Source organism: Pseudorca crassidens, chromosome 16, assembly GCF_039906515.1.
Source record: "Pseudorca crassidens isolate mPseCra1 chromosome 16, mPseCra1.hap1, whole genome shotgun sequence".
Classification (NCBI taxonomy): Eukaryota; Metazoa; Chordata; class Mammalia; order Artiodactyla; family Delphinidae; genus Pseudorca; species Pseudorca crassidens.
This window is the reverse complement of record NC_090311.1, coordinates 15538711-15565679: the sequence shown is the minus strand read 5'-3', so window position 1 is coordinate 15565679 and position 26969 is coordinate 15538711. Positions and strand designations below refer to the sequence as shown.

The 26969-nt window shown below is 36.6% G+C and overlaps 1 protein-coding gene across 1 annotated transcript in view; it reads left to right on the top strand.

Annotated features, from left to right (window-relative positions):
- FHIP2A (FHF complex subunit HOOK interacting protein 2A) overlaps positions 1-26695 on the top strand; it is a 36008-nt gene extending 9313 nt beyond the window's left edge. Inside the window, exons 3-17 of the mRNA XM_067709324.1 lie at positions 2716-2885; positions 4586-4690; positions 5130-5252; positions 9783-10076; positions 10252-10448; positions 11815-11929; positions 12564-12640; positions 12721-12913; positions 13098-13267; positions 13647-13790; positions 14677-14767; positions 16864-17007; positions 22723-22863; positions 23210-23313; positions 23418-26695. Coding sequence (XP_067565425.1) covers positions 2716-2885; positions 4586-4690; positions 5130-5252; positions 9783-10076; positions 10252-10448; positions 11815-11929; positions 12564-12640; positions 12721-12913; positions 13098-13267; positions 13647-13790; positions 14677-14767; positions 16864-17007; positions 22723-22863; positions 23210-23313; positions 23418-23523 — 2174 coding nt within the window. The 3' untranslated portion in view covers positions 23524-26695. The remainder of the gene's footprint in view (positions 1-2715; positions 2886-4585; positions 4691-5129; positions 5253-9782; positions 10077-10251; positions 10449-11814; positions 11930-12563; positions 12641-12720; positions 12914-13097; positions 13268-13646; positions 13791-14676; positions 14768-16863; positions 17008-22722; positions 22864-23209; positions 23314-23417) is intronic.
- Positions 26696-26969: the final 274 nt, after the last annotated feature.

The window sequence follows — 26969 nt, the reverse complement described above, 5'->3', positions numbered from 1 at the left end:
GTTTTAAAGTTTTTGTAAAGATGGAACATACTAGAACGATGTAGTGGAGAAGGACAGGTGGGTACGAGAGTCATATGAGATCATCTCTGAGCCATATCCTTAAGTTGGCAAGTGGGGTGTGGGATCCTAGTGCATTAGTGGAGGCTTAGCCTTCATCGACTTGTGGACAGTTCATCCATAGCATTAAGGCAGAAAGAAGAACATACGGGTGTAAATTCAGGAAAGGGGTAGACATGGTATAGGGAGTCTTTGGAAGTTATTTTCCAGTTGCTTCAGTTTTTCTTAGTGAGTAGACTGAGGAGTGAATATGGGGAAATGTGAATAAATTAAGTCAAAGGTTGGCAAAATTTTTCTGTGACGTGTCAGATAGTAAATATTTTAGGCTTTGTAGTCCATGCAGTCTCTGTCGCAACTATTCAATTCTGCTGTTATCGTGCCAAAGCAGCTATCAACAATAAATAAAAGAATGGCATTCTTTTGTTCCAGTACAACTTTATTAAAACAGATGGCAAGCCTGGGTTTGTCCCATGAGCTGAAGTTTGGCAACCTCTGAAGTAAGGAAACAGTAGCCTTGCTACATAGCACTATGGGCTCCTTTGAGGAATGTATAGGTAAATGCTAGTGGATGTGCAGGTTGGACACATGTTTTTTAACTGAAAGGAAACATGAAAAAAAAATAGTTGATCTGGTAAGCTGATGGGGTCATAGATAATTCTTCTTTAAAAGAAAGGAATTCTTCATATTTGTATAGTAAGTGAAAATCAGACTATCTATATCTATATATACACCTTTAAGTGTAAAATATAATTTCTACCTTAATTTGGATGTTTAGACAGCAGATCTACAGAAAAGTTTTTTGAGAGGAGCTGCCTTTTCAAATGACTATTCTTAGCCCTTGTGAATTTCTCACCCCTCCACGGTCTTAAGGATATGCTTTACAGGAAAGCCTGTGAGTTCTTGCTTTAAATGATTTTTTTTGCAGTCTCGTAGCAAAAACAAGTGTGTACACTACAATAAAGTATGGACAAAAAGGTGCATCAGGCACAGAGGGAGAAGGAAGAAGGGAGAAATAGGAGGCAGTGTCTGACCTGGGCTTTAAAGGATGAGCAGTAGGTTTTGAGGTAGATAAGGAGGGCAAAGGCATTTCAGATAGAAGGAATAGCTTATGCAAAGGCACAGGGATCTAAACATGGTTTGGGATGAGAGTGGACGGCAGAAACTAGATCTTCTTGAGAGCTAGGATTTTAATCCTGTCAAATTGAATTTACAGTTTATTTATTTCTCAAAAAAAAAACAGTCTTTTTGATTATTTTTCTCCATAAATAAATGTAATCAGACCATGCTTAAATATTCATTCTTTCCTGGAATGTTTATATAAAGTCTGCAGTAAAACAGGTGAAAAAACATTTTTGAAAAGCAGATTTCAAATAAAATCACACACTATTTTTTATTAATCCTAGGCTACTCATTTTAGAAGAATATGAAGTTAAGACATCATAAGTTAACATTTCTTGAATTCTTACTATGTTCTAAGGCACTGGGCTTTACACAGAGTATTTCGTTGAAATCATACGACAGCACTTACTGGTGTTGATTAACTCCATTTTATAGATGTTGGTGCTGAGGCTTAAACAGTTTGCCCAGGTCATCCAGCTAAAAGTGACAGAACCAAGATTTGAATTCAAGTTGTCCAACTCCAGGTCTCATGCTCTTAACAACTGTCCCGTACTATATCAAATTTGGTACTTATATGTCCTGGGGAACAAGAGTGACTCTTCTCTTTCCATTGTTTTCTCCATAAGGCTTTAGTATTATCGTTTGGTCTGTGTGTGTATATATAATACATACATGTGCATATGCACAGACAAAGCTTTAAATCATCAGATACATAGTATACCAGGATTGTGTAGTATAAACTGTAGCAGTACTAAGTGAAGGAGAATAGAGACGTAAATAGAGACGTAAAAAAGAACTTGTCACTCCCTAATATATTTTGTTTTTAGACATTCTATAAAACTTCACATTTTATTGAGTAATTTAACCCTTATGTAATAAAGATAGGTTAATAAAACCATGTGTTTTCGATATATAAAAAGTATTCATGAATTTTTATTTTGAAAAATCAATATTTTATAAGAATTCTCCTGAGAAGCAGCTTTTACTTTGGGAGTAGGTATCTGCTAATGAGAGGAGATGTCAGAAATTTTTAATAGAGGGATTTTCTTTGGGGTCCTCATGTTTTCAAATCTGGAGATGAATTGGGGACAGTAAGTGCATTGTTACAAAGCAGTGTAGCATTGATCAAAAACAGAACGTTTCCTCTCCTCATATCCTACGTTATTCAGCTTAACATTCACGGCCAACCTGTTTCTATATAAAGAGACCTAAAGTTTAGATCTTCTGAACTGGCTAATTGAAAAAAAAATTTCTTTAATTATAAGTGGGTACAAAATTCTGATGTTACTTATATTTTTTCTGATCGTGTTCCCATTCCGCATATAAATGGCTCCTTTTCTGAATTACTTTGCATGAATATTAGCTTATAGACCATCTTTCAGAATATAGATTGTTTTTGAGTAAGATATAAGCCTCACTTAAGTATGTGTAGTTCCGATTTTTCTGTTTGAATGGGAACAGGGAAATATAAAGAGTATTTTACGTGCAAATGTGCAGATAAAAATGTTTGAAAATTTGATGAATGTTTTTATTGTTTAGATGATAAAGCCCCGGTGACAGATACAAATATTCCATCTCATCTGGAACAGATGTTGGTTATCTTGATACAAGAAGAAAGTGAACGGGAATTTGGAGAGACGGGGCCATGTATGGAATATTTACTTCATCACAAGATCTTGGAAACATTATATACCTTAGGGAAAGCTGATGTAAGTTCCTAATCCACGTGGCGTTCTTGGGCATGTAATATATGTGTTCATGTCTTAGAGATAAGGAAGCTGCCAAGCACTAAATTTAATTGTAGAGTTGTGTGTTAAGTATGGCAGGATTCAAGTCAGTATGTGGAAAAAAAAGAAAATTGTATGGCCTCTGTGAACATGACTTTGCATAGATATAGCGAAGCTCCCAAATGCTCTCGACAACAACTGGTACTTAGGCTGCTTAGAATTACAGTGTAAACATTTGTGAAAATAAACTCAAGTGCAGACGCTCAGAATCAAAGGAAATGAGTAGGAACCCAGTGCAAATTGGGTTACAAAAATAGGAAGTATTTTTCATAATCCTGAAAGAAAATGTCACTGATTATTCTGACATTAACTCTACTGACGAGTGGAGCCAGTTTCAAGTAAGTCTCTTTGGATAATCTTCCTCCTCTTTAAAAACTAGGAGGTGATCACCAAGGGGCCTCCCCCAGCTCTAAAAATCTGTGGTTCTGTTCTGTGAATTATTGTAATACATGATGTGAAAATCAAACTAGAAAAACCCCAAACTAATAGACATGTTTAAACACCAAATAGAATTATGAAGTAGTATTGAAGACAGTTTCCTTTTAACTAAATCTGTAATACTCCATTTTATTTCTAGGTTAAATTCATTCTATTTATATTTTCTAGGCAACGTGTTTGCTCCCTAACATCTTCCGATTCATTCCCCTGCTGCCTTCTTTTTCCTGTTCTGTGGAGAGAGGGGTTATGCAACATTATATTGAACAAATATTAATTGACTTTTGAGCAAATATTAGTAATTATACTACTAGGAAATTTAGTTTGATGTTGGTGATTGTAAGTATTGTGTTTCACCTGAGTAATTGAAGGTATTTGCTATCTTAAGATATTATTGTGCTTAAGATTATAGCTTATGCTATTTCCAGATAATGTGTCTATGATGATGTTTTAGAAATACTTCTTTTGTGACTATATTTTAAATCTGAGGCAGAATAAGCAGGTTAACTATAGAATGTATAACCTTGTTAACTCATATTCTCTTAATCTACAACATGAGTAATCATGTTTACCTACTTTTCAGCAAATATTTAAAACAATTGGCATGTTATCAAAACTTATTTATTAAATATTCATTGCCTATAATAATCATAATGTAAATAATTTTGCAACTAATTTAGAACAGCATTGTTAGAATAAATCACAGCAGTTTATACATAGGATTCCTTTATTTACATCATATGTGTTAGAAGGCTTAATTACTGCTACACGTGTATGATGGAAGGTTATTGATTACCTGTCATTAGCATAAGCGGTAAGATTCTGCCTTTGCTTTGGCTGGGGAGTTTCCTGTTACCCTAGCGTTTAGACTACAAACAGGTTGGCATTGCCTGAACCAAACTCCAGTCTCCATGGCACATTATCACCAGGCTATTTGTAATTACATCAGCCTGTGGTCTCATACGCTATATTATAGTCCCAGATGTGGTTTTATTTATACAATACCAGTCAGTAATAATATGATGGAGAATTTTATTCTGATAAAGTCATTAACTGGCTAATTGCATTGATTTTTGAAGGTGGAATATTTTCACGTACATTGCCTCTCCTATTTTTTAAGCTTTTGAGTAAGTATGTTTGCGTTGTCTGTTTTTTTCTTGTTTGCTTTTCTTTTCTCCTACCCCTAGTGTCCTCCGGGGATGAAACAGCAGGTTTTGGTGTTCTATACCAAACTTCTGGGGAAAATCCGGCAGCCACTACTTCCACATATTAACGTGCATAGGCCAGTGCAGGTATTTTGTTGCCTTTACACAAAACTTTTTAGTTTGCTTCTTTTCGTATAGAAATAATTTTATATGGTTTTTCTAAAATAACATGCAAATTAGCAAATACTCGAGCTTTCTTTATGCATGACGATGTATTAAATGCACTTCATGTCTTTATATTTCTCTTTTAAAATTTTATACATTAATTTTACCATTTACCTATTTCCATGACATCTCAAGGAGAGTTTATTATATAACCCCTTAATTTTTAGAGTAACATATTTGAAAGACCTACGACTAGCAAATGTATTTTGATAGAGGTGATTGTAAATAGTGTTCTTTCTGAAAAATGCAAGCTATTTGCATTATTTGAAAATTTTAAATATCCTGAAGGTGAATGAGTGGCTGTTTACATGTTTATAAAAAGTAACCTAAGTTTAAACATTTGTTTTAAATTTTTTGACAGAAATTAATTCGACTGTGTGGTGAAGTTCTTGCAACGCCAACAGAAAATGAAGAAATTCAGTTTCTCTGCATCGTGTGTGCAAAGCTGAAACAAGATCCCTACTTGGTTAATTTTTTTCTGGAGGTATGGTATCCTTCTTATCAACCTTCAAAGTATGTGTGTATTAAAATTATTATGAGAATTGAATTCTGTGAATAATATTAGAAGAAATTACTTCTTTGGGAATCAGATAGCTTGTTTTACTTCCCAGAATTTTCATTTAAGAGCACTGCCTTATTTTAACCTGAAATCTCCTGAGAAAAACAATTCTCAAAGAATGTGATTGAGCCAGATGTATGGGGTGGTTTAGGGGCGGGACAAATACAAAGCCAAGGCTTAGTACAGCTTGAAGGGCAAATCAGGGAGAGAGAAGTCACGGGAATTTATAAGCTATCATATTTTCAGCCAGGCTTGCTCAAGTGCAGAGTGTGGGTAACTTGACCTGGGGTAAGGATGGTGTGTGCAGATTTGGACATGATGCGAAGCGTCATGAGTTACCTCCCCACCCTTGTGTAGCAGTTGGAATTGCTCTACTATCTTGTACTATCTTTTCATAGCTGTAGTCACCGAATCATAGTTTATGTAAATCAATTGACATTTAGATTTTATTTCCAGTTTTAAATTAGAAAATAACTTTTATGTATTTCCTGCTTTCATTTAATTTTTTTCAGCAGTGAAGTCATTTAGGAATATATTAGAAAAAATGTGTTTTTTTAGTTAAAAAAAAAAGTTTTTTCTTCTTTTTTTTGTTTTTTCAGATTGAGGTATAAGTTAGAGTACAATTCAGTCTTTCTGATCCACCATTCTATGAGTTTGACAAACACAGTCGTGTAACCACCAACACAATCAAGATATGCAGTATCTCCATCATCTTACCATATGTCCTTTCCTGGTCATCCTGTTTCCACCTCTGCCCCAAGCAGTCATTGATCTGTTTTCTGTCCCAAGTTTTCTCTGTTCCAGAAAGTCATAAAAATATAATCAGCCTTTTGAGTCTGGCTTTTTTTTACTTCATATAATGCATTTGAGAGGCATCCATGAGTTTGGTGCTTTACACTGCTGAGTAGTATTCCACTGTATGGATGTACCACAGTTGTTTATCCATTCACCAGTTGAAGGACTTATGGGTTGTTTCCAGTTTGGGGCAATTATGGTTGAGGCCACTGTAAACATTCACAGATTTTTGTATGATTTAGATTTTCATTTCACTTGAGTAAATACCTCAGAGTAGGATTTCCGTATCGTGTAGTAAGTGTATATTTGCAAAACTCGTCCCAAGTGGGTTTTTCATTTTGCATCCCATGGACACTGTATGAGAGTTCTGTTGTTCCGTGTTCTTGTCAGAGTGGGTGTTGTCAAGTTTTTTTGTTTTGTTTTTAAAACTTTTAGCCGTTTAATAGATGGGCTCATTTTTAATTCACTTTATTTAATAAGTAATTCAGGATCTTATTCTGCATTCTTATTGGAGGTAGGTAAGCAATGAAGCTGCAAAATTGCATAAATTTAAATTTCTAGGTTAGTGTTAAGGACTCTGAATGCCTGATTTTCATGGTATGCATCATATTTTGAAAGTTTGCTTCAACATGGCTGGAATAGCCTTATGATATAAATGTATCAAATATCTTGATTTGGCTAAGTGTGAGATTTTTCTTCTCAAAGTTTTTTACTAAAGTTTTCTTAGATACCTAAGTTACTTTATTTTTTTTTTAAATTTTCATTTATTATATTTTGGCTGCATTGGGTCTTCATCACTGCATGCGGTCTTTCTCTAGTTGTGGCAAGCGGGGGCTACTCTTCGTTGTGGTACGCAGGCTTCTCATCGCGGTGGCTTCTCTTGTTGCAGAGCACAGGCTCTAGGCATGTGGGTGTCAGTAGTTATGGCACGCGGGCTCTAGAGTGCAGGCTCAATGGTTGCGGTGCTGCACAGGCTTAGTTGCTCCTGCGGCATGTGGGATCCTCCCGGACCAGGGCTCCAACCCGTGTCCCCCGCACTGGCAGGCGGATTCTTAACCACTGAGCTACCAAGGAAGTCCTGATACCTGAGTTACTTTAGATGCAGTAGATTTTTTTCCAAGCTTAAGCTTTAAGGAGTTTTTCTCAGAATCTCTGAAACTTGTTTCAGAAGTACACAGCCATAGATCAGAAGCAGAGAAAATTTGCAAGCATATGTATGCCTGCCTGTTTTCAGAGGAACATTTACATTTAGACCTCAATACCAAGAACACCTTTCTGATAGTGTCATGACTGCTGTAATGCAGCGTGTTTATAGCACATACTTCTCCAAAGCATGAGGTGGTAGGTATCTCCATTTTCTGAACTGATCGGACTACTTATACGCTTTTAATGTCAGTTATTACAATCTCCCTCGCATTAGAGTTATTTATATGCATTTTATTTTTTCTTCCTTGTCAGTAAGCTCCTTGAGGACAGGGACTCTATCTCATTAATCTTTAGGTCCCCACAGCTGCTCTGGTATCTAGCACAATGCATAGTAACTTTAATTAACTCTTATTGAATGAATGAATCTTTAGAGAAATGCAGCTTTATTACTGGTAAGTAACAGATGGTAATAGAAGTACTTTGCAGTTCTTGAGCATGTATCCCCTGAAATCTAATCTCTCTGTTCATTTATATCAGCTAATAGATACATTTGCTGTGAATTAAGTGCAGATAGTAGATAAGTTAGAAACATTTTTGCCCTAAAGGAGTTTGTAGTCTGGTGATGAGGGTAAGACTAATGTTCAGATACTGTAATCTAAGGTAGAGTAAGGTGAGTATCATAAGAAAGATACCCCCTAATGCTCCCTAAATGTTCATAGGATGAAGAGATTACATCGGCCCTGGTCATTAGGAAAGGCGGCATGGAAGAGGTTGTCTTTGAAATGAGCCTTGACAGTTGTTTAGATAGGAAGGGGTGAGCATAAGTAAAGGAGTGAGGATATGAAAGTTTGTGGTGTGTTCACATAGTTTAATTAGGCCATGTGGTAAGAAAAGGGCCTAGACAGATAGGTTGGAATCGTCAGAGGCTTTGAATGGCAGGATGAAGAGTTTGTACTTGCTTGCAGAGCTTCTTCAAAAATGCAGATTCCTTGGAGGTTCCACCTCCAGATATTCGCATTCTGCAGGTCTAGATGAGACCCAGGAATCTGCATTTTTATCAAGCCCCACAGAAGACCACAAGGCCGACAGTCCTGAGTCACACTTTGAGGAACACTAGGGAGTGAGTGCTGTTCTAGGGTTATTCTTCCTCTTGCCATTCTCATCCCAGATGCCACTCCCAACAATAGTATTAACATTTTAGACGGAATAAAATATTTTACATTCATAAAGACTATGATATGCAATTGACTTTATAGGAAATACGGAAGTTGTTTGGGATATTCATGGAGTTCCTCAGCATTGTTTCCTTTTAATATATGTGCTCTGAGCTCAATTTCTCAAGATTGGTCTAAACTCTACTTTTAATAGTAGTAAAAGTGATTTATAGTAACTGTCATATAACTTTGGAAGTAGAACTTTGAGTTCATTCAGCATTTAATGCACTTCTGTGATGGGTGCAACACTGATAGGCCCTGCAGAGAAGCGGGTTTATGATGCATTCTAACTTGTGTGGGTGATTTGACTTTTGCTCTTACGTTTAAATGCAAAGCAAGATACTTTTACCTGGAAACTAAAGATTTGCTTCAGTTTAGATTCTTTTTGTGTTTGGGTGTATGTGGTGGGGGGAAGGGTCACAATATTTCAAGCAAATCTTAGTTTTATCCTCAAAAACACGAGTAAGAATGCCGTCAGAGTGTTGATTTATATTTACAGAGCAGAAGTATAAGGAAAAAACAGAAAAATCATCTTAGAAAACTGGTTTTAGAAGAGTCAACATTGGGGCAATGTATTTTTAGTAGCCCAGTGATTAGAAAACAGTTAACTGCAATTGAAACTTCTTGAATCTTTTTTTTCCTCACTAACATCAGTTGTTTTCAGTAGTAGTCAAATAGTTATCGCTAATATTGTTCATTGTTTATAGTCGGTGTAAAACAGTTGTTTATCGTCGGTGTAAAACAGTTTGTAGATCGTGTTCTGAAGAGTATCAGAAACGCCTATGTAATTTTTTTTTTAACATCTTTATTGGGGTATAATTGCTTTACACTGGTGTGTTAGTTTCTGCTGTACAACAAAGTGAATCAGCTATACATATACATATATCCCTGTAGCCCCTCCCTCTTGCGTCTCCCTCCGTCCCACCCTCCCTATCCCACCCCTCTAGGTGGTCACAAAGCACCGAGCTGATCTCCCTGTGCTATGAGGCTGCTTCCCACTAGCTATCTATTTTACGTTTGGTAATGTGTATATGTCCATGCCTCTCTCTCACTTCGTCCCGGCCTCCCCTTCCCCCTCCCCACGTCCTCAAGTCCATTGTCTCGTCTGAAACACCTGTGTAATTTTAAGATATCTAAAACACAGTTTGTTTAAGTCTGGGTATATTCATTTGTCACAACACGTATCCATTGCTACAGTGGCTAGGTATTGAATGTTAATTATAGAAAAACTCATTAAAATATGATTTCTGTTCCATGAGGCTTTTGACGTGAATCTTACAAAACATGTATTCCTTTTCAGAACAAGTTTAAATCACTGGCTTCTAAAGGAGCACCAAACGCAACTTCAGAAGATGCATTAAAAGGTCAAGATTCCTTGTCAACAGATACAGGACAGTCCTGTCGGCCAGAGGAACCGTCTGGTGCTTCTGGAATGGAGCACACGGAGTTAGAAGACGAGCCTCACGCTCAGATGGATGATCTGTCCACAGGCTTGGACAGCCTCAGCATCGCTGCACTGCCAGAGGCCACGGTTGTTCGTCCTAACCAGGATTACAACTTAGTGAATTCTTTGTTAAATCTTACTAGAAGTCCTGTGAGTCATCTGCTTTACCTTCTTTCCCTCTAACATAATCTCAGTTATTTGCATAGAGAAAAAAATCTATTTTCATTTTGGTGTAAAACTTTAAATCCGTTTAAGTTGAATTTTTCCAAACAAACTGATGTATGTCTAATTCAAGCATTGAAGAGGTATGTGTCTTTCCCCTCAGGATGGCCGAATAGCTGTGAAAGCCTGCGAGGGCTTGATGCTGTTAGTGAGTTTGCCAGAGCCAGCGGCCGTCAAGTGCCTCACGCAGAGCACCTGCTTGTGCGAACTGCTCACAGACAGGCTGGCCTCCCTGTACAAGGCCCTACCTCAGGCAGTGGACCCCTTAGATATTGAAACAGTGGAAGCAATTAACTGGGGGTAAGAGCTGCTATTTCTGTTTTCCCATAAAAGTGACTTCTTAAACCTACGCTTTTAAATCCATTTCCATTTTGCAATGATAGAAATCTTTAGTTTTGAAAAATACAGCATTGTTAGTGAACATTAAACAAGATTGTGTTTTGAGGCTTGTTTTAAAATTTGTTATCAGGAATGAATTGGCATGGGAACAGTCCATCTGTTACATAGTTAAGCTATTTTCCCTCTGTCTGTTAATAGTGATCAATTACGACCTTAACTGTGTTAAGATCAGTAACTTTATCTGACTATATATATATATGTATATATATATATATATATTTTTTTTTTTTTTTTTTTTTTTTTTTTTTGGGGTACGCGGGCCTCTCACTGCTGTGGCCTTTCCCATTGTGGAGCACAGGCTCCAGACGCGCAGGCTCAGCGGCCATGGCTAACGGGCCCAGCCGCTCCGCGGCAAGTGGGATCCTCCCGGACCGGGGCACGAACCCGTGTCCCCTGCATCGGCAGGCAGACTCTCAACCACTGCGCCACCAGGGAAGCCCATCTGACTATATTTTTTAAAAAACAAAAAACCCTGAGAGAAGGAATCTTCTCTTTTATAAATCAGCTCCACTGCCCCTGGGGCAGTCTCATAGTTCATGGCCTGCCTGTGTGGAACCTTGCCTCCTACCTCTTTGTTTCACCCCTTCCCCCCAGCTTTTAGGGCTCCCCCCTTGATTCTCATATGAAAATATGGTTATTGAGGAACATTTATAAGTTATTAAAAACTGTAAAGCAGCATAAATAAAATTACCCATAATCCCACCACCTGTAAGCAGTCTAACATTTTGACATAATAACCTATTATTGTTTCTCTGTGCATTTTTAACCGTGCTTTTGTTCTTACTTGTTTTTTTCCACCCTGTATTCTGTTAACATCTGCCAGACTCACGTGTTAACTGTACTACTGGGTGGTACTTTAAGGCAGGAAGAGAAGCAAACCATTTATTTCTTCTTGCAGTCCCTTCTTTATGTTTCTTTCCTTCCATCCTAGTGGCTGAGAACCTCCAACTTTTCATTTCTGTTACTTGGTCAAATTTATGGTGGAAATATGAGGACCTATCTCAATGGTTTTTCTGCTGCAGCTCCATTCTGCTTCAGTCTCTCTCCACTTAATGAGTGAAAATTATTCACAACTTTCATTTAAAAGGTTTTCTCTTATCTGTGGCTTTTATTTATAAAACCCTCTTCTGATTGACATCCAGCGTCGCCTGTGTAAATGTATCATATACTGTGTGTTCATTCACACGCCTTCATCTCCCCTTTTGTACTGAACTGGATTAATGCTTTCGGATAACTTTGGACTTCAAATTTCTTCTGTGTCCTGTAGCTTGGACTCATATAGTCATAAAGAAGATGCTTCCGCATTTCCAGGAAAACGAGCCTTAATTTCATTTCTCTCCTGGTTTGATTATTGTGATCAACTCATAAAGGAAGCACAAAAGGTTTGAATATTTGTTGTTTTTTACTGATAACTTAAAACTGTAAATATCAACTAAGTAAAATTTGAATCCTCAATTTATATTTTTGAATACGTCTTAATTGTCTTAGGATAGCACAGTTAGTAGTTTATATCCCTAAGTATTATCTTAATTGTCTTAGGATAGCACAGTTAAATAAATAAAATGAAATAAACCCCCAAAAAGTGTATATATACGTCTGTGTGTGCGTGCGTGCGTGTGTGTGTGTGTGTGTGTGTGTGTGTGTGTATTACAGCTCTGAAATAAATCGAAGTTCAAGTTCTGCCCATATGTTTCTTTAAGTATTATAGCATAACCCTTCACAAGGTAACTTTGGCCTCCCTCCATTTCTCCTCTTTGGGGAGATGTTAATACAATAAGTGACTGGGATAATATTTTTATCCTGTTTGTCTTTGTTCTTGGAAATTTAGATAACATGTAAAGGACCCAATAGCTAATGTCTAATCTAGGTTTATATGCCATCAACAAGATGGTCAGTAGGCAGGTTTTTTTTTTTCACATTAATTCAGATGGAGAGTGCAAACTGGCTTAACTGATGTTATAAATTAATCTCTTTCCCATTTTAAAAAAAGATAATGATACTTATACTATGTTCTAGACTGCTGCTGTTGCTCTTGCCAAAGCTGTTCATGAAAGATTTTTTATTGGTGTTATGGAACCTCAATTAATGCAAACGTGAGTGGCCTCTTTACTTAAAAAAAAAATCACTGTGTTCATGTTATTTTTGCCCACTAATTACTTGTTTGTTTTGCCAGTTCTGAGATGGGTATTCTGACATCAACTGCTCTGCTTCATCGCATTGTTCGGCAAGTAACCTCTGACATTTTGCTTCGAGAAATGGTGTTTTTCATCCTTGGAGAACAGAGGGAACCAGAAACTCTGGCAGAAATCAGCAGACATCCTTTAAGACATAGGTTAATTGAACATTGTGATCACATATCTGATGAGGTAAGCTATGTAAGGATTTAGAATTGGACTTAGATTCTTTGACATACTGACTTTGATGTACTTGTGATGTTTTGAATATAGCCTCTTTTTTTTATGTGGCTTTTTATTTTGAAAATCGCAAGCGTGAAGAAGAATAGTTTGTTTAAACTATTTTTCAGTTACCCTTTATCATTTTGGGTTTCAGATAAGCATAATGACATTAAGAATGTTTGAACATCTTTTGCAAAAACCCAATGAGCACATTCTTTACAACTTGGTCCTAAGAAATCTTGAAGAAAGAAACTATACAGAATATAAACCTGTGTGCCCAGAAGATAAAGATGTAGTGGAGAATGGGTTAATAGCAGGAGCAGTGTAAGTTTCATCCAACTCTGTGAGTTTAGCATTTCATATAGAATCATAATTTTCTCCCCTCTTATTTCCCTTCCTTATTCTTAAAAAAAATACCTCTAACAGTTTAAAAGTTTTTTAAAAATAAAATTTAGATGTCCTGATTTTATTGTCCCTTTAAATTACAAGTGGCAGTATATAGTCATTAAACCTAACAAAATCATATAGCCTTGAGTTTGATGTTAGTATAAAATGTTAATTTCTCGAAGAAATGTAAATACATTCATTCCTTAATTCTTGTATTAGCAAAATCATGTAATGTTTTCTAAGAACATAGCAGAGAATCTTTTGGTTTAGAAACTATAATAAAATTTTTTTTTATACATCGTTAAATTAAACTTAGAGATCTGGAAGAAGATCCTTTGTTTACTGACATTTCACCAGATAACACTTTGTCAAACCAAGAGTGGCTTAGTTCTTCACCTCCTGCTTCTCCAGACCACCCCAAAAATGATGGGAAAACTGAAGTCCATAAAATTGTAAATAGGTGAGTTGCTATATTAGTTTGACTTACATCTCTTTTACTTATTTTTATAACAATGTAATAGCTCTGCTCCTTGATCATTATAGAGATATGTTATGAATTCAGTCTTCCCTTCTTTAAAATCTTTAATGTCAGCTTTTTGAAATGCTTATGTAGCTAGTGACGGCCTAGGGGCAACGATCCATACAAAAGAGAAAAGCTCCTGGGTAGTAGTGGTTAAATAAATCTTCAAGGTCCTCTACTTACTTTTAATGTAAAATATTTTAAGTAATTCCCAGTTGGAACAGCACTGAGAATTTCCAGTTTGGTAGATTGAACTTATCAGCCGTGTACTCACATGTGTTAAGCCGAGGGCTATTCCTTTTTTTTTTTTTCTTTTTTAGCGTTTTTATGTTGTTGTTTCTTTTTAAGTGCCCTTTCCCGGCAATTTTCTTCCTTTCCTTCCTTTGCAATCCTGTCGCTGATATGCCTGGTGCTGGGAGGTGACTTTAGAGAAGACTGCATGTGGTGTAAGATGCACGGTTCAGGGTGCATGAAAATCGAAGGTTCAGTTACTTAAAAGCCAGGTTCCTGAGACTAACAAATTTCACGGCAATCGATCATTGTCCTGTAATGTAAAAGGAGTCGAGTCTTCTTGTGCTTGATTCTACTTTTAGTGGAATGAGTAATTTTTAGATAAAACCTTTAAAATAATGACAGAGTATTTAATCAGTGCATTGTAGTGCTGATTCAAGATTAAGTACTTACGAATATACAATTTTACTTTTCAAGTTTCCATTTGCATTAATACTTGGCTAAACTGAAGATATTCCTAGGTATTTTAACACATATAGAGATGTTGAATTGTGAGAGTATTCGTATTATTGATTATGGCATTTTTTCATTTAAGTTTCCTCTGTCTGGTACCGGATGAAGCAAAATCATCCTACCATGTTGAGGGCACTGGATATGACACCTACCTCCGAGATGCTCATAGGCAGGTAAGAGAAGTAACTAGTTTTTGACATGCAGTCTAATAGGAATGCACACACATTGTCACATTGCCCACAGTCGTTTCTCCAAAGGTTTCCCTTTCTCTGCAAGACCTGAACTCCACTCTCACCACTTGAACTTTTTGCCAGTGACCTGACTTCGCATTTCATTAACTGTGTGTCTCTATCTCAAGATTTCTTTATGGTCCCTTCCCCACCACCCCACTCCTTTTCTTCCCTTTCTTCCTGCCCTTGAAATTATATGTCCCCCACATCCTTCCCCCTGCTAATCTAAAACATGATTTTTAAATAATTCTACCCATCGCCCACCATGGCCCCCAGCCCACAGGCTATACCCTTTCCTCTTCACTGTTCATACTCATCAGTAATTCACAAGTGCTGGCTCTTCATCCCCTGCATCCCAGCTTTCCACCTCACTGAAAGTACTTTCTCAAAGGTCTCCTCTTAGTTATTAAATTAAATGGCCTTCTCTCAGTCATCTTTCCCCTCTGTAGCATTTTACATTTTTACCAAATTCCAAATTTTGAAATGTCTCAAGTCAGAAAAATATACATTTAATTTTCATTTAAATCCTTTGGGTTGAAGTGTGCTCTTATTGATAATTAACTTGCATGCGCTTATCGTTAATTCATGATGCTTTAAGCCTGAATTCAAGTCCACATTACTATGTGAATAACTAGAGTAATGCAAATACATTCATGTAACAATAAAATAGAGGCAATAAAAGTAGTACCAACCTCAGTAGTACTGATTGGATTTTTAAACTGCTTTGATTCTTTCTGTAATGTTTCATTTGCATATTCTGATTACAGTTATGATTGTTTCAGAAATATTTGACAAGACACAAAAAGAATAGAAAAAATTTACACTATTACTTTCTAGCTCAGAATTTCGGAAGTGTTAATATAAAAATGCTTTATTAAATATTGGGGTGTGGTTTTATAAAGAAAATTTTCTATTGAAAGACAAATAGTTTAAAACTCACAAAATATTGAAGAAGTTTGTTTTTTAATCATTTTTAATATGTTTTTCTTTTAAAAGTTGAAGTTAGTGCTTTGTGTAAGAATATGTTTTAATCTCAGTTAATTTGTAAACTAGAGGTGATAAGGTAATTTTGCTTTATTGAATATGTTTTAATCTCAGTTAATTTGTAAACTAGAGATGATAAGGTAATTTTGCTTTATTGAATAAGGAAAATCTGAAAAGGGAGAAAATATGGAAGAAAACTATGCTCTAAATTTCTTTTGTTTAAATTCAAGTAAATTACATGTCAGGGAAGACTTTAAATTTTTCTTTTTATTATAAGAGATATTCTTGTGCTTATAAAAATCCATATTGTGTATCCTGCTGATAAACTGTGTAGTGAGGACCAGTTTCCACTTATTTCCAATCTGTCACTGACCAATGCTTTTGTAAAATATAAAAAAATGAAAAGAAAAAATACAAGCCCTGATTATTTTATAGATTGAACAGATGTAAAATTTACTCAGTGAAATTGCAAGAGAAGTTTCTAAACTTGCTCTTAGTTTTTGTACTCGTCTCAAGAGCAGTGGTAGGGGACAGTTTTCGGATCACACTTAGAGCAGCCCTGTTTCCTCCTGGCAGTCATGGCAACGTGCCTGGGTTAAACACATCGTAGCAAAGTCAAGTTTGCCGTCTCAGGTGCTGTGTATCTGTTCACCTATTTTATATATGATATATATTTTAGAATAGATTTGAAAATGTGGCTAAGACTTGCTTTGCTTTTTAAATACTCGCTAAATCTGTGACAAGAATAAGTAAAAGTTTGAACTCCTCTAAAGGAAAGAGCATAAGCTCAGCAGTGAAGGGGGTACTTTGGTAAAGTTAAAATCTGCCTGCTTTCGCATCAAGGTGCTGGGACTGGTGGTTGTGACCTGACCTTGTGCCTCTCTCCAGTCAGTGTGTTATCCGAGTCATCCTTTTCCCCTCTTCCACGGCACCTCACACTAGCAGACACTTAGCATTCAAGCGGATTTCTATGCCTGTTTGGGAAAATTATTTCTATTTAATCTCCATTTGTTTTTGTTCAGTTCTTTTTTAATGATCCAAATATTTCTCCCTAGTTCCGGGACTACTGTGCTATCTGCTTAAGATGGGAGTGGCCTGGGTCTCCAAAAGCATTGGAAAAGTGCAATTTAGAAGCAGCTTTCTTTGAAGGTCATTTTTTGAAAGTTTTATTTGACAGAATGGGAAGAATTCTTGATCAGGTAATAAGTTTTTTTTTGTTTGTTTTAAAATTTATTTATTTTTGGCTGTGTTTGGTCTTCGTTTCTGTGCGAGGGCTTTCTCTAGTTGCGGCAAGCGGGGGCCACTCTTCATCGCGGTGCACGGGCCTCTCACTGTCGCGGCCTCTCTTGTTGCGGAGCACAGGCTCCAGACGCGCAGGCTCAGTAGTTGTGGCTCACAGGCCTAGTTGCTCCGCGGCATGTGGGATCTTCCCAGACCAGGGCTTGAACCCGTGTCCCCTGCATTGGCAGGCAGATTCTCAACCACTGTGCCACTAGGGAAGCCTAGTAATAAGTTTTAAAATATTAATTTCCATATTATTTTGTTACCATTCACCATGAATTCTACTCACATCTTAGTTTACATCTTCAGTCAAGTAGTTTGTTTTCTTTTTCCACTAGATGACTTTTTCATAAAGCTAGATTGCCAACAGCTGGTGGGTTTCTGATGCATTCATTATGTTAAAACTTTTATTTGGCCTGACAGCTGTTACAGAGTTGTATGTTTACTTCTCATTGTAGGTCATTGTCTTAATAACCTTAACGCCTTTCGGCAGTGCCTAGAGTGCTTTCTTAGAAAGCCTTTTAGTTAGTACAGTTAGTACAGATACAGGTAGAGTGAAACTTGTTAGGTTTAATTCAGAAGACCTTAAATGTCATTTCAAATCGAATCTTGAGAGCTCTGGTCTCACTAAAATTATGGAACAGTATCAGAGGAACCTGCTTCTTCAGACAAAGAACTTGTGAATATACTCATTTTCAAATGGGGAGATGCAATTTAAAAAAGGTTAATTTACTTATTCCAAGGTAAATAAAAATCACCATTGGCCGGTATGTTGCTCTGTCTCCATTGATTGTCAGGAGAACTGAATTTGGGATTATATCACTAGAATCCCTCTCTCCGTCTCTCCTTGACATACAAAGTGACGATAGAGTTTTGAAATGTTTTATGCACTGGGATGGACACTTGAAATAAAACAATCTGGCATTAAACTTGCCTCAACATGGAAACTGAGTTAGCCAATTTAGAATTAATTTAAAACTGTATATTAAAGTACTTGTTCATTTTAGCATTTTAGTTAAATATTTATGTGACTGTAGGGAGTTATAAACGAAATTTACTCCACAAGCAGGCTGCCTTCAATAACCAGAAAGCCAAATAAAGAAATGATAAGAAGTGTTTCACTGGGTTGGACTTCAGTCAGCACTGTTTCTGATAGTAATCAATAAAGACACAGAGTAAAGTCCTTTTTTTCTTTTAACCTCCTAACAACATGTGCTGAATTTCTAGTGTTTCATTGTTTGCTGATTTGTTGGTTGGTTTTTAATACTTAACAACCAAAGTATTTAAATCCAGGTACTGAATGTATTATGCTGTAATACATCACGGCTGTGTAAACCTCCCAGGTAATGGGGCTCATCAGTATGTTGTGTTTTTGTGCTGGTTCTCTTGGCATAGTTTGGATCTGATTAACACAGAAGAGACATTAACAATCAGTATTAAGTCAGTAATCTTTAGAAATTTTGACCGAAAGCACTAACAAGGAATCTAAATTTTAAAAAGTAGTTTCTTTTTTTTTCTTGCGGTACGCGGGCTTGTCACTGCTGCGGCCTCTCCCGCCGCGGAGCACAGGCTCTGGACGCGCAGGCCCAGCGGCCACGGCCCACGGGCCCAGCCGCTCCGCGGCATGTGGGATCCTCCCGGACCGGGGCACGGACCTGTGTCCCCTGCATCGGCAGGCGGACTCTCCACCACTGCGCCACCAGGGAAGTCCTAAAAAGTAGTTTCTGAATTGAGTGGAAAGATCCTCTCTGAATCCTCATCACACTTGAGCATTTTTCCCTTCAGCCTGTAGAGTGCTGACACAAAAGGATTCTGTCGGAGACAGAATATCCCGAAATGCTTACAGTTCTTTTTCGTTCACCAGATAGCTCTTCACAGGGCAGAAGCGATTCATACACAGTGTCTCACTTATTCTTCCTAGAATCCTGAATGATAGGCAAGACAGTTCCTTGTATTATTGTATAAATGAGGAATCCTTAGTTTCAGTTCATGTGACTTAGTGAGCTGTGGAGCCTAGCCTCAAACCTTCTGTCTTTAAAACCCTTGATTTTCTAAGCCTTTTTGGATAAGGACATTATAATCAGATCTCAAAGATAATCATGAGTCCTGGTGTGCCTAGCGTGCTTGGTTTAATTTCATTTTCTTTCTTTTCTAAATGTTTTTGCTGAAGGTGATGTTTGCTTGTATTTTCTTAGTACATATATACCCCTAATAGGATCAGGGTAACCAGGCTGGGATTAAACATTACTATGGATAATTAATAAAGTAGCTAATTTCTGCATGTATAATTGAGAAGTTATGACATCAGGTATTCATGATACTATTGTGTTGTCACAATGTTAATTTTTGAAAAATATAGTGTGTTTAGTATTGTTTTTAACCTTAGTGATTTTAAAAAGACAGTAAAAACGAAAGTCCATAGCAGAATGTAAGGAATACCAGGGAGAATATAGGGAAGCCCAAGTTCTTGTCCCTGTTCTGACGGTGAAAAATCTGAATTTGGGCAACTAAACTTAGCTGTTTGTCACATTTTCTTATTGTTAAAGTGAAGTTGATATTACTTGATTTGCTTGTAAGAATTATCTGAAAAAAAGCAACTTAAAATACTTTAAAAAATATAAAATCTTGTTAAATGCAGGTGTTATAAGAAATTCCGAGACTATCAAGTTGTTGAGATTTTTAAAAATTTGACTTATTTCTTATTATTTTGACCATCTACGTACTTGGCCTTTAATAAAAGGGTTGCGACTGAGTTTGCAGGTGACATCCGTATGCTTTTTTTTTTTTTGGCTGCATTGGGTCTTCATTGCTGCGCGTGGGCTTTCTCTAGTTGTGGCAAGCGGGGGCTCCTCTTTTTGCGGAGCATGGGCTCTAGGCACACAGGCTTAGTAGTTGTGGCGCATGGGCTCTAGAGCACAGCCTCAGTAGTTGTGGTGCACGGGCTTAGTTGCTCCGTGGCATGTGGGATCTTCCTGGACCAGGGCTCGAACCCGTGTCCCCTGCGTTGGCAGGCGGGTTCTTAACGACTGCGCCACCAGGGAAGTCCGACATCAGTATGCTTTTTCTTTTTTTTAAATTTTATTTATTTTTGGCTGCGTTGGGTCTTCGTTGCTGCACGTGGACTTCTCTCTAGTTGCTGTTGTCTTCGTTGTGGTGCTCAGGCTTCTCATTGCGGTGGCTTCTCTTGTAGTGGAGCACGGGCTCTATGCACGTGGGCTTCAGTAGTTGTGGCACACGGGCTTAGTTGCTCCACGGCATGTGGGATCTTCCCGGACCAGGGCTCGCACCCATGTCGCCTGCATTGGCAGGCGGATTCTTAATCACTGGACCACCAGGAAAGCCCTCAGTATGCTTTTAAGTCAAAGTTTATTGTTCCAAAATTCAGATCTTGTATTTAGGGTGAGCTCAATCAAAAATGGGCCAAGTGCACTTTAACGTGTCAGAAAAATCTGGTTAACTTTTATTTCAGGTGAATACTGTATGAAGTACAAATGGGAGGGATTCAAAATAATAGATACAAACAGTTGCTGTTTACAACCCTCTAAAAGGCCAGCTTGTTTTAAAGTTACTACTTTAAAGTAGGAGAAAGAGACTAGTGAAGTAAAGACCAGTTCAGAGTATGGTGGAACAGTTTCTATCTAGCTGAAATTTATCTTCATTTTCACAACATTAAAATATAATCTGGGACTTCCCTGGTTGTCCAGTGGTTAAGACTTTGCCTTGCAGCGCAGGTGGTGCTGGTTTGATCCCTGGTTGGGGAGCTAAGATCCCACATGCCTCCGGGCCAAAAAAAACAAAACATAAAACAGAAGCAGTATTGTAACAAGTTCAATAAAGGCTCTAAAACAAATTTTTTAAAATATAATCTGAGTCAGCCTTAAGTTTCTTAAACAACCAAAGATATAGATTCTTGTTCAAAAAAAGCTTAAAACCAAACTAACAAACACCATATAGAGAAAATACAGAGTTTAAGTGGCAATATGTAGTTGTTTGAAGCCAAATTTTCTCAATTTATTTAAGTACCTGTAAATGGCAGAATTCAGTGACCTAAAACTCTGAACCATCTGAAATGAAGTCACATACAATACTGTACTTACGTTGTATTTTAAATGATTTTGTCCACATTTTACCAATTGCATTCTTCTTAAAGATTTTTTTAAATGTTTTCCTTTGTGCCTAAAATACAATTTAATGTGAATTCATTGTTTTGAACTGAGTCTTGGAGAAGGCTATTCTCTTGCAAATATTATCAAGTAGGAAAAGATGCCCTTCAGACAACGTTTAATGTGAATCGTATCTCCTTTCATTTATCTTGCTTAAGGCTAGATTGTGAATAAGAGTGACTTAGGGGTAGTTTTTCTTCTTTCAGAAAATCTGTGTTCATGTATCTAGCAGTAAGCAAAAAAGACTAAAATTGGACCTTAGCACAGGACTGGAGTTTTTGTTCAAATAACAGTATCTTTGATATCTTCTGGCACGTGCTCAAGCATTTGCTGTCCTTTAAATGTCAAATATTCACTTCTGGATTGGTATTCATTATGATCAAGGGCTTAAAAGCTGCTCAGTGAATGAGGGTAAAACATTCAGATTCTGTTGTCAGTATCAACTTGGTCCTGAATCACTTTTCCCTTGCTCCTGCTGCAGCATCTGTTTCTCACTCATCCAGTCACCTAGGTTCTTTCCAACCTTCTCACTGAAGTCGGTTTTGTTTCAGCCACTCAGTTGCCTTTGACTGCTTAGAAGAAGAAAACTGGAAGGGATGAGAGATTTCTGTTGAAAGTTCTAGGCACAATAATAGCAACTCTTTTTGTACATTATGCCTTTTGCTTGGATTTTGACACATACTCCGTAAAGCACCTCCAAGCTGCTTCCTACGAAGAATAAACAGATTAAATATTAAAAAAACAGAATTCAAGTAAAATTGTGATACATACAAAAAAGTATACACAGATGTACACAGACATTGTTTTGGAAGAGTTAATGCTCTTGCACAGTAAAGGAGGTGATCCCTGTCTGTAATCATGATTTTGAATCTTCTCGTTCACTTTTGAGGCATATGGTAGTTATTTCCACCCCCAAGTACTTTCATTCTGTTGACAGGGTTCTGTGACGTATATGACTTTGTTGTATACATGCTTTTGGTAATTGGCAGTAGTTGAATAATTTAAGAGACGAGGATTATCATTTCTAAAACTAGACCACTATAAAAGATTTTAATACCTTCCCTTCTATCTTTGGTCTTACATGTAATGTCTTCTATTGTTTGTAATTAATATTACATATGACTCTTTGGTGAGTTTTGATGACCTCTTGAACTATTTTACTACATAAAACCACCTGCATAAAACGGAGACATTCTGACTTTGTTATGCATTTATTTTATTCTGTATGTTTATGTGCATACCTTTTATTTTAAGTTTTAGGATTGTGATATATGCACTTTGACTAAGGTGGTGCGAGCTAGAGCTAATGTAGTTATAGATATTTTCATTGTAGAAGAGCATGTAGCAGGAGGAATGAGATGGTAGATTTTCCTTTTTCTTAAGAAGACAAATGGAAATGGTAAATTAAGTGCTCAGGTATATACATTATACATAATGTCAAATATCTTTTTGGTTTTTCCCTCTCCGTAGCCATATGATGTCAATTTACAAGTAACATCAGTGTTATCTAGACTTTCTCTCTTCCCTCATCCACACATACACGAGTACCTTTTGGACCCTTACGTGAACCTTGCTTCTGGCTGTAGATCTCTCTTCTCTGTAATCGTCAGGGTGAGTTACCAGTTTTGTTATGTTCTCTAGGATTGATAAATCCGACCAATTAACATCTTAATATCATTGTGTGTAATTAGTGTCACATAATAAAAAATGTTACATATTTACTGTTTAGAAATAATTATCTTACTACAGAATGTGGAGAATAAAGATTCATTCTTTTAAGTGGTATATATAACTTCTGTATTTTAAGGTATAGCTATGAGTCCTTTGTCAAAGATTGTTATGTGAATAGTGAAAAGTGACAGTCTTCATTTAGTAATAGGAAATGGAGTATTTTTTTATCCTGAAAATTCCCATGGAGGTGTTTAGGGACTGAGCTCCTTTTGTCCCTGTGACACAGGTTGTTGGAGACCTCATGGTTCGAATCCAGCGTATTCAAGATTTTACTCCCAAGCTTCTATTAGTCAGAAAGCGATTACTTGGTCTGGAACCTGAAGGCCCTATGTAAGTCAGCGTTTTACATGTTGTTTATCTAAAACTTTTGCCAAAACTTGATGATCTGCTAATACCCTGCATCGATTGATTGATTGCCTGCTTTCCCTTCCCAGTATCGAGCACATCACGTTGCTGGAGGGTGTGATTGTGCTGGAAGAGTTCTGTAAGGAGCTGGCGGCCATCGCCTTTGTGAAATACCATGCTGCCTCCACACCATAAACGGCATCTTGCAAGTAACCAAGGGAACAGAACTGTTGTATGCATTTCATCAAAAAAGCCTCAGTTCCACCCAGCCACAAGAGGATAAAAAGCCTTTTTAAATGAAGCATTGCTGTAAACTGGACAGAACCATTCAGAGCCCACTGAGTGGACACTCAGTGCAATGTTGTGTGATGTTGACTTTATCGTAATGGTTCTAGATATAAAGTTGCACATCCTTGAGTCCAGGATACAATCAAAGGAACTTCAGGAAATAAGCATTTCTAATGCCTGTGTGAAAAGCTGCAAAATTTCTGATGTCATGACTTTGATGATATTTCTGTTAATTTAACATCCTTTTAGGTAGCAAGGCATTTTGACATTCTCTGGGACTCAAATGCTTATATTCTTTTGGATTAATAAGTAGCAGAAAAAAAAAAAACACCTAATTTTATAACTTTTTAAGGTCAATTCTTATCAAACAAAATATTGAAAAAAACTGTAAGTGAGAAAAAAATACAATTTAGGAACCATCAAATGAATTAATAATAGAAGATAAAAATGTGTAGGGCACCATTAACTTCCTTCAGCTTTTCTAAGAAAAACAATTTAATATGATAATGAAATTCTTGATTAATATAATATATATATTTTTTAAAGAAACCTTCTTTTACTCTCTTGTGCACATAGCCTCGTTAGTGATTGATTTTCATGTATGGGTCCCAGTTTATTTAAACTTTGTCATTTTTGCAACAATGTTGGATATGTGCCCACTGTTGGTAGTGTTTACTAAAATAGTATTTTTTAAGCTAATTAACATGTATTGGGTTGAGACCCTTTTTTTCTCTCCCTCCCTCCCTCTCTGAAAATTGCTTTATCATTTGATTTTCTTTTGAAATGCATGGTAGCGTGTAGGTGGCAGCAATCAAAATGCCAGTGGCCTCCTGAATGTTTACATTTTGTTTTCCATTTTGTTCAGTCTTTTGTTTTAAATCATTCTGAAGAGATTTTACAACAAACCAGCAAGTCTGACTGTTTACCTATGAAAGGACTTGGGTAAATTGGTCTATGTGTGGATGGGTGCGTGTGTAGGAACGTGTGATGTGGGTAGCTGGCAGAGCTGCACTGTGCACCGCATGCTGGTACTTGATTTACAAAATGGCGTTTGCTAATCCACTTTCTCTTCTTTAAGTGATACTTATCACTCAAATATTGCTCTTAAGCTTCCTTGGGTTTTTGTTTTATTTTTTCAGTTGGAATGTTAAGCAGCAGCACTTTCCTCTTTACCTTTTCATTTACTGATATTCGGGGGAGCAGACTAGGCAAACCTTGCAGCCTGAAAGGAGCTGCCCGTTCTAAGAAGTTGTTTTGTGTAGCATGTTTGTATCTATACATCGTGTAGCGTGTGTATGGAAGCATGTTTTACACCTACTGCTAATTTTGTTGTATTCGTTTTCTGATTTATTTTATAGTTAGTTGTTGCTATTTATTAACAACAAAATGTTGAAAATTATGAATATTCTTGGCTCTAGAATGCTTACCACTGTTAAAACAGCAACAAAAAAACTAAATTTCTAATTTAATGCAAATCTCTGTTAGCTCACTCTAGGAAATTTATTGAGCGAAACAATGAAAAAACAGGTGGGAGATAGTTACTTTGTGCATGATTTTCTTTAAATGATTTTTAACGATAGGAAAGCATTATTCTGTTTGCTGTATTTATTGATGAAGGAATGCTGCAACATCTTCATTTTTAGATGTAGTTGTCGTCTACTTTGATGTAGGTGTACTTAAAATAGACCATTAAGAGATTAGATATTTCTTAATGTTTTTGCAGCATTCGATAGGTGTAATGGCAATGATGTTACCTCTCGAACCAAATACGATTTTATTCTTGCTTTCACCGTAGGACCTTTTGGCTAATCCATGAAACCAAGCTCAGAGAAGCTTTAATTCATATTTGTGTGTTTGTATGCTGCTTCTTAAAAGATAATTATTTTCCTAAGTTATTGTAATGACTTTGATTTGTAATCAGCTAAAGCTTAAGATATAATTTGTTTCTCTTCTAAGTTTGCTACTGTCTTTCCTTCCTTTCTTCTTCGTATTTAGTTCAGACCTAGAGCCAGCACAAGTTCTCACAGTGAGTTGGATTTGTTGGTGAAACATTGTCCTCCATGACTAGCCATTTGTGTACTGTCTTTCAGAAGCTATTTCTGTTCCTCAGTATTTGCAAAACAGTGACTGATGTGCACTGTGTTGAGTGGGCAGTACCACCCTAGCAATCGATTGCCATGACAAATTCCAAACTGAATTTTAGCCTTGCTTCACATTGGTGTAAATGGGCATGCACATTCTTTTTTTTAACTTTCTAACAGTATAGTCTTTGGGTTTATTTTTTTTAGTAATGAGCCACATTCTTTACGTGATAGAACTCAAAATGTGTCCTTAGCCAGCCAATTATCATTGTAGTACTCACATTGACTATGTAAGGTTCTCATAATGTATCTGTCTGTGCAATATATAAGCTATGAGTGGATTCATAGCTTTTTGGTTTAATTGTACATTATTGTGTGTGTACATGTGTGTATATATATGTGTATATATCTGTAAGGACCAAAATCCTTAGCTTGCTTACACTGTTGCTAGTGTAAAGATTATTACACTTAATTTTACGGGGCACAAGTTATGGAATTACTTCATAATTCATGGTAACATATTTCCATAAATTATTGCATTAATATACAATTACCATTTAATTATGGAGTTTATAGGTATTGACAGAAGTTACAGTGAAGTGCTGAAATCACAGTTTATATGATAATTATATTTTGGGTTGTACAGTTAATGAAAATATGCATGTCATTGTGACACTTGTTGTGTTGAAACATGATAGATAATCATATTTCTGGGCCCTGTAAAATAGTGTTACTATAATACTCTGTTTTGCCTCCTGCCTTGTTTACATTAAACAAAGGATATTTGGTAAATTTTTCTATTGTACATTGTATAGGTTACTGACAGTGTTACCAAGGCCTGGAAATCTTGGGCCATCTGTGAAGAAACTCTTCAGATGGTGATTATGTACCTAATATCTCTTCAAAGGAGGTTGTGATCAAGTTCAACTTTTTGTGCTAACAATGCATGCAGGACTAAGAGGGATGATCTAAAAATAAATAACGTAATTTAAACAAAATGTTGTCTTGTATTTTTGTAGAATTGTAATTGGAAACATTTCATTCCCTGATAAATCTAAAATAATAATTCATAACATACAAAAGGATATGACACACAGCAGTCAGTGGTTCATTATAGCATTGATTCCAGAGAGAGAACAAAAAGGAATATATCAGAATATTTGTGGAGGGGGAATGTATAGCTTGAAAAATCCCTCTGGGTGAGCCTTACATGTATTGATATTTTCCACCCTACCATAATAACCATTTCCCTAAAGGAAGGAATGGTTATAT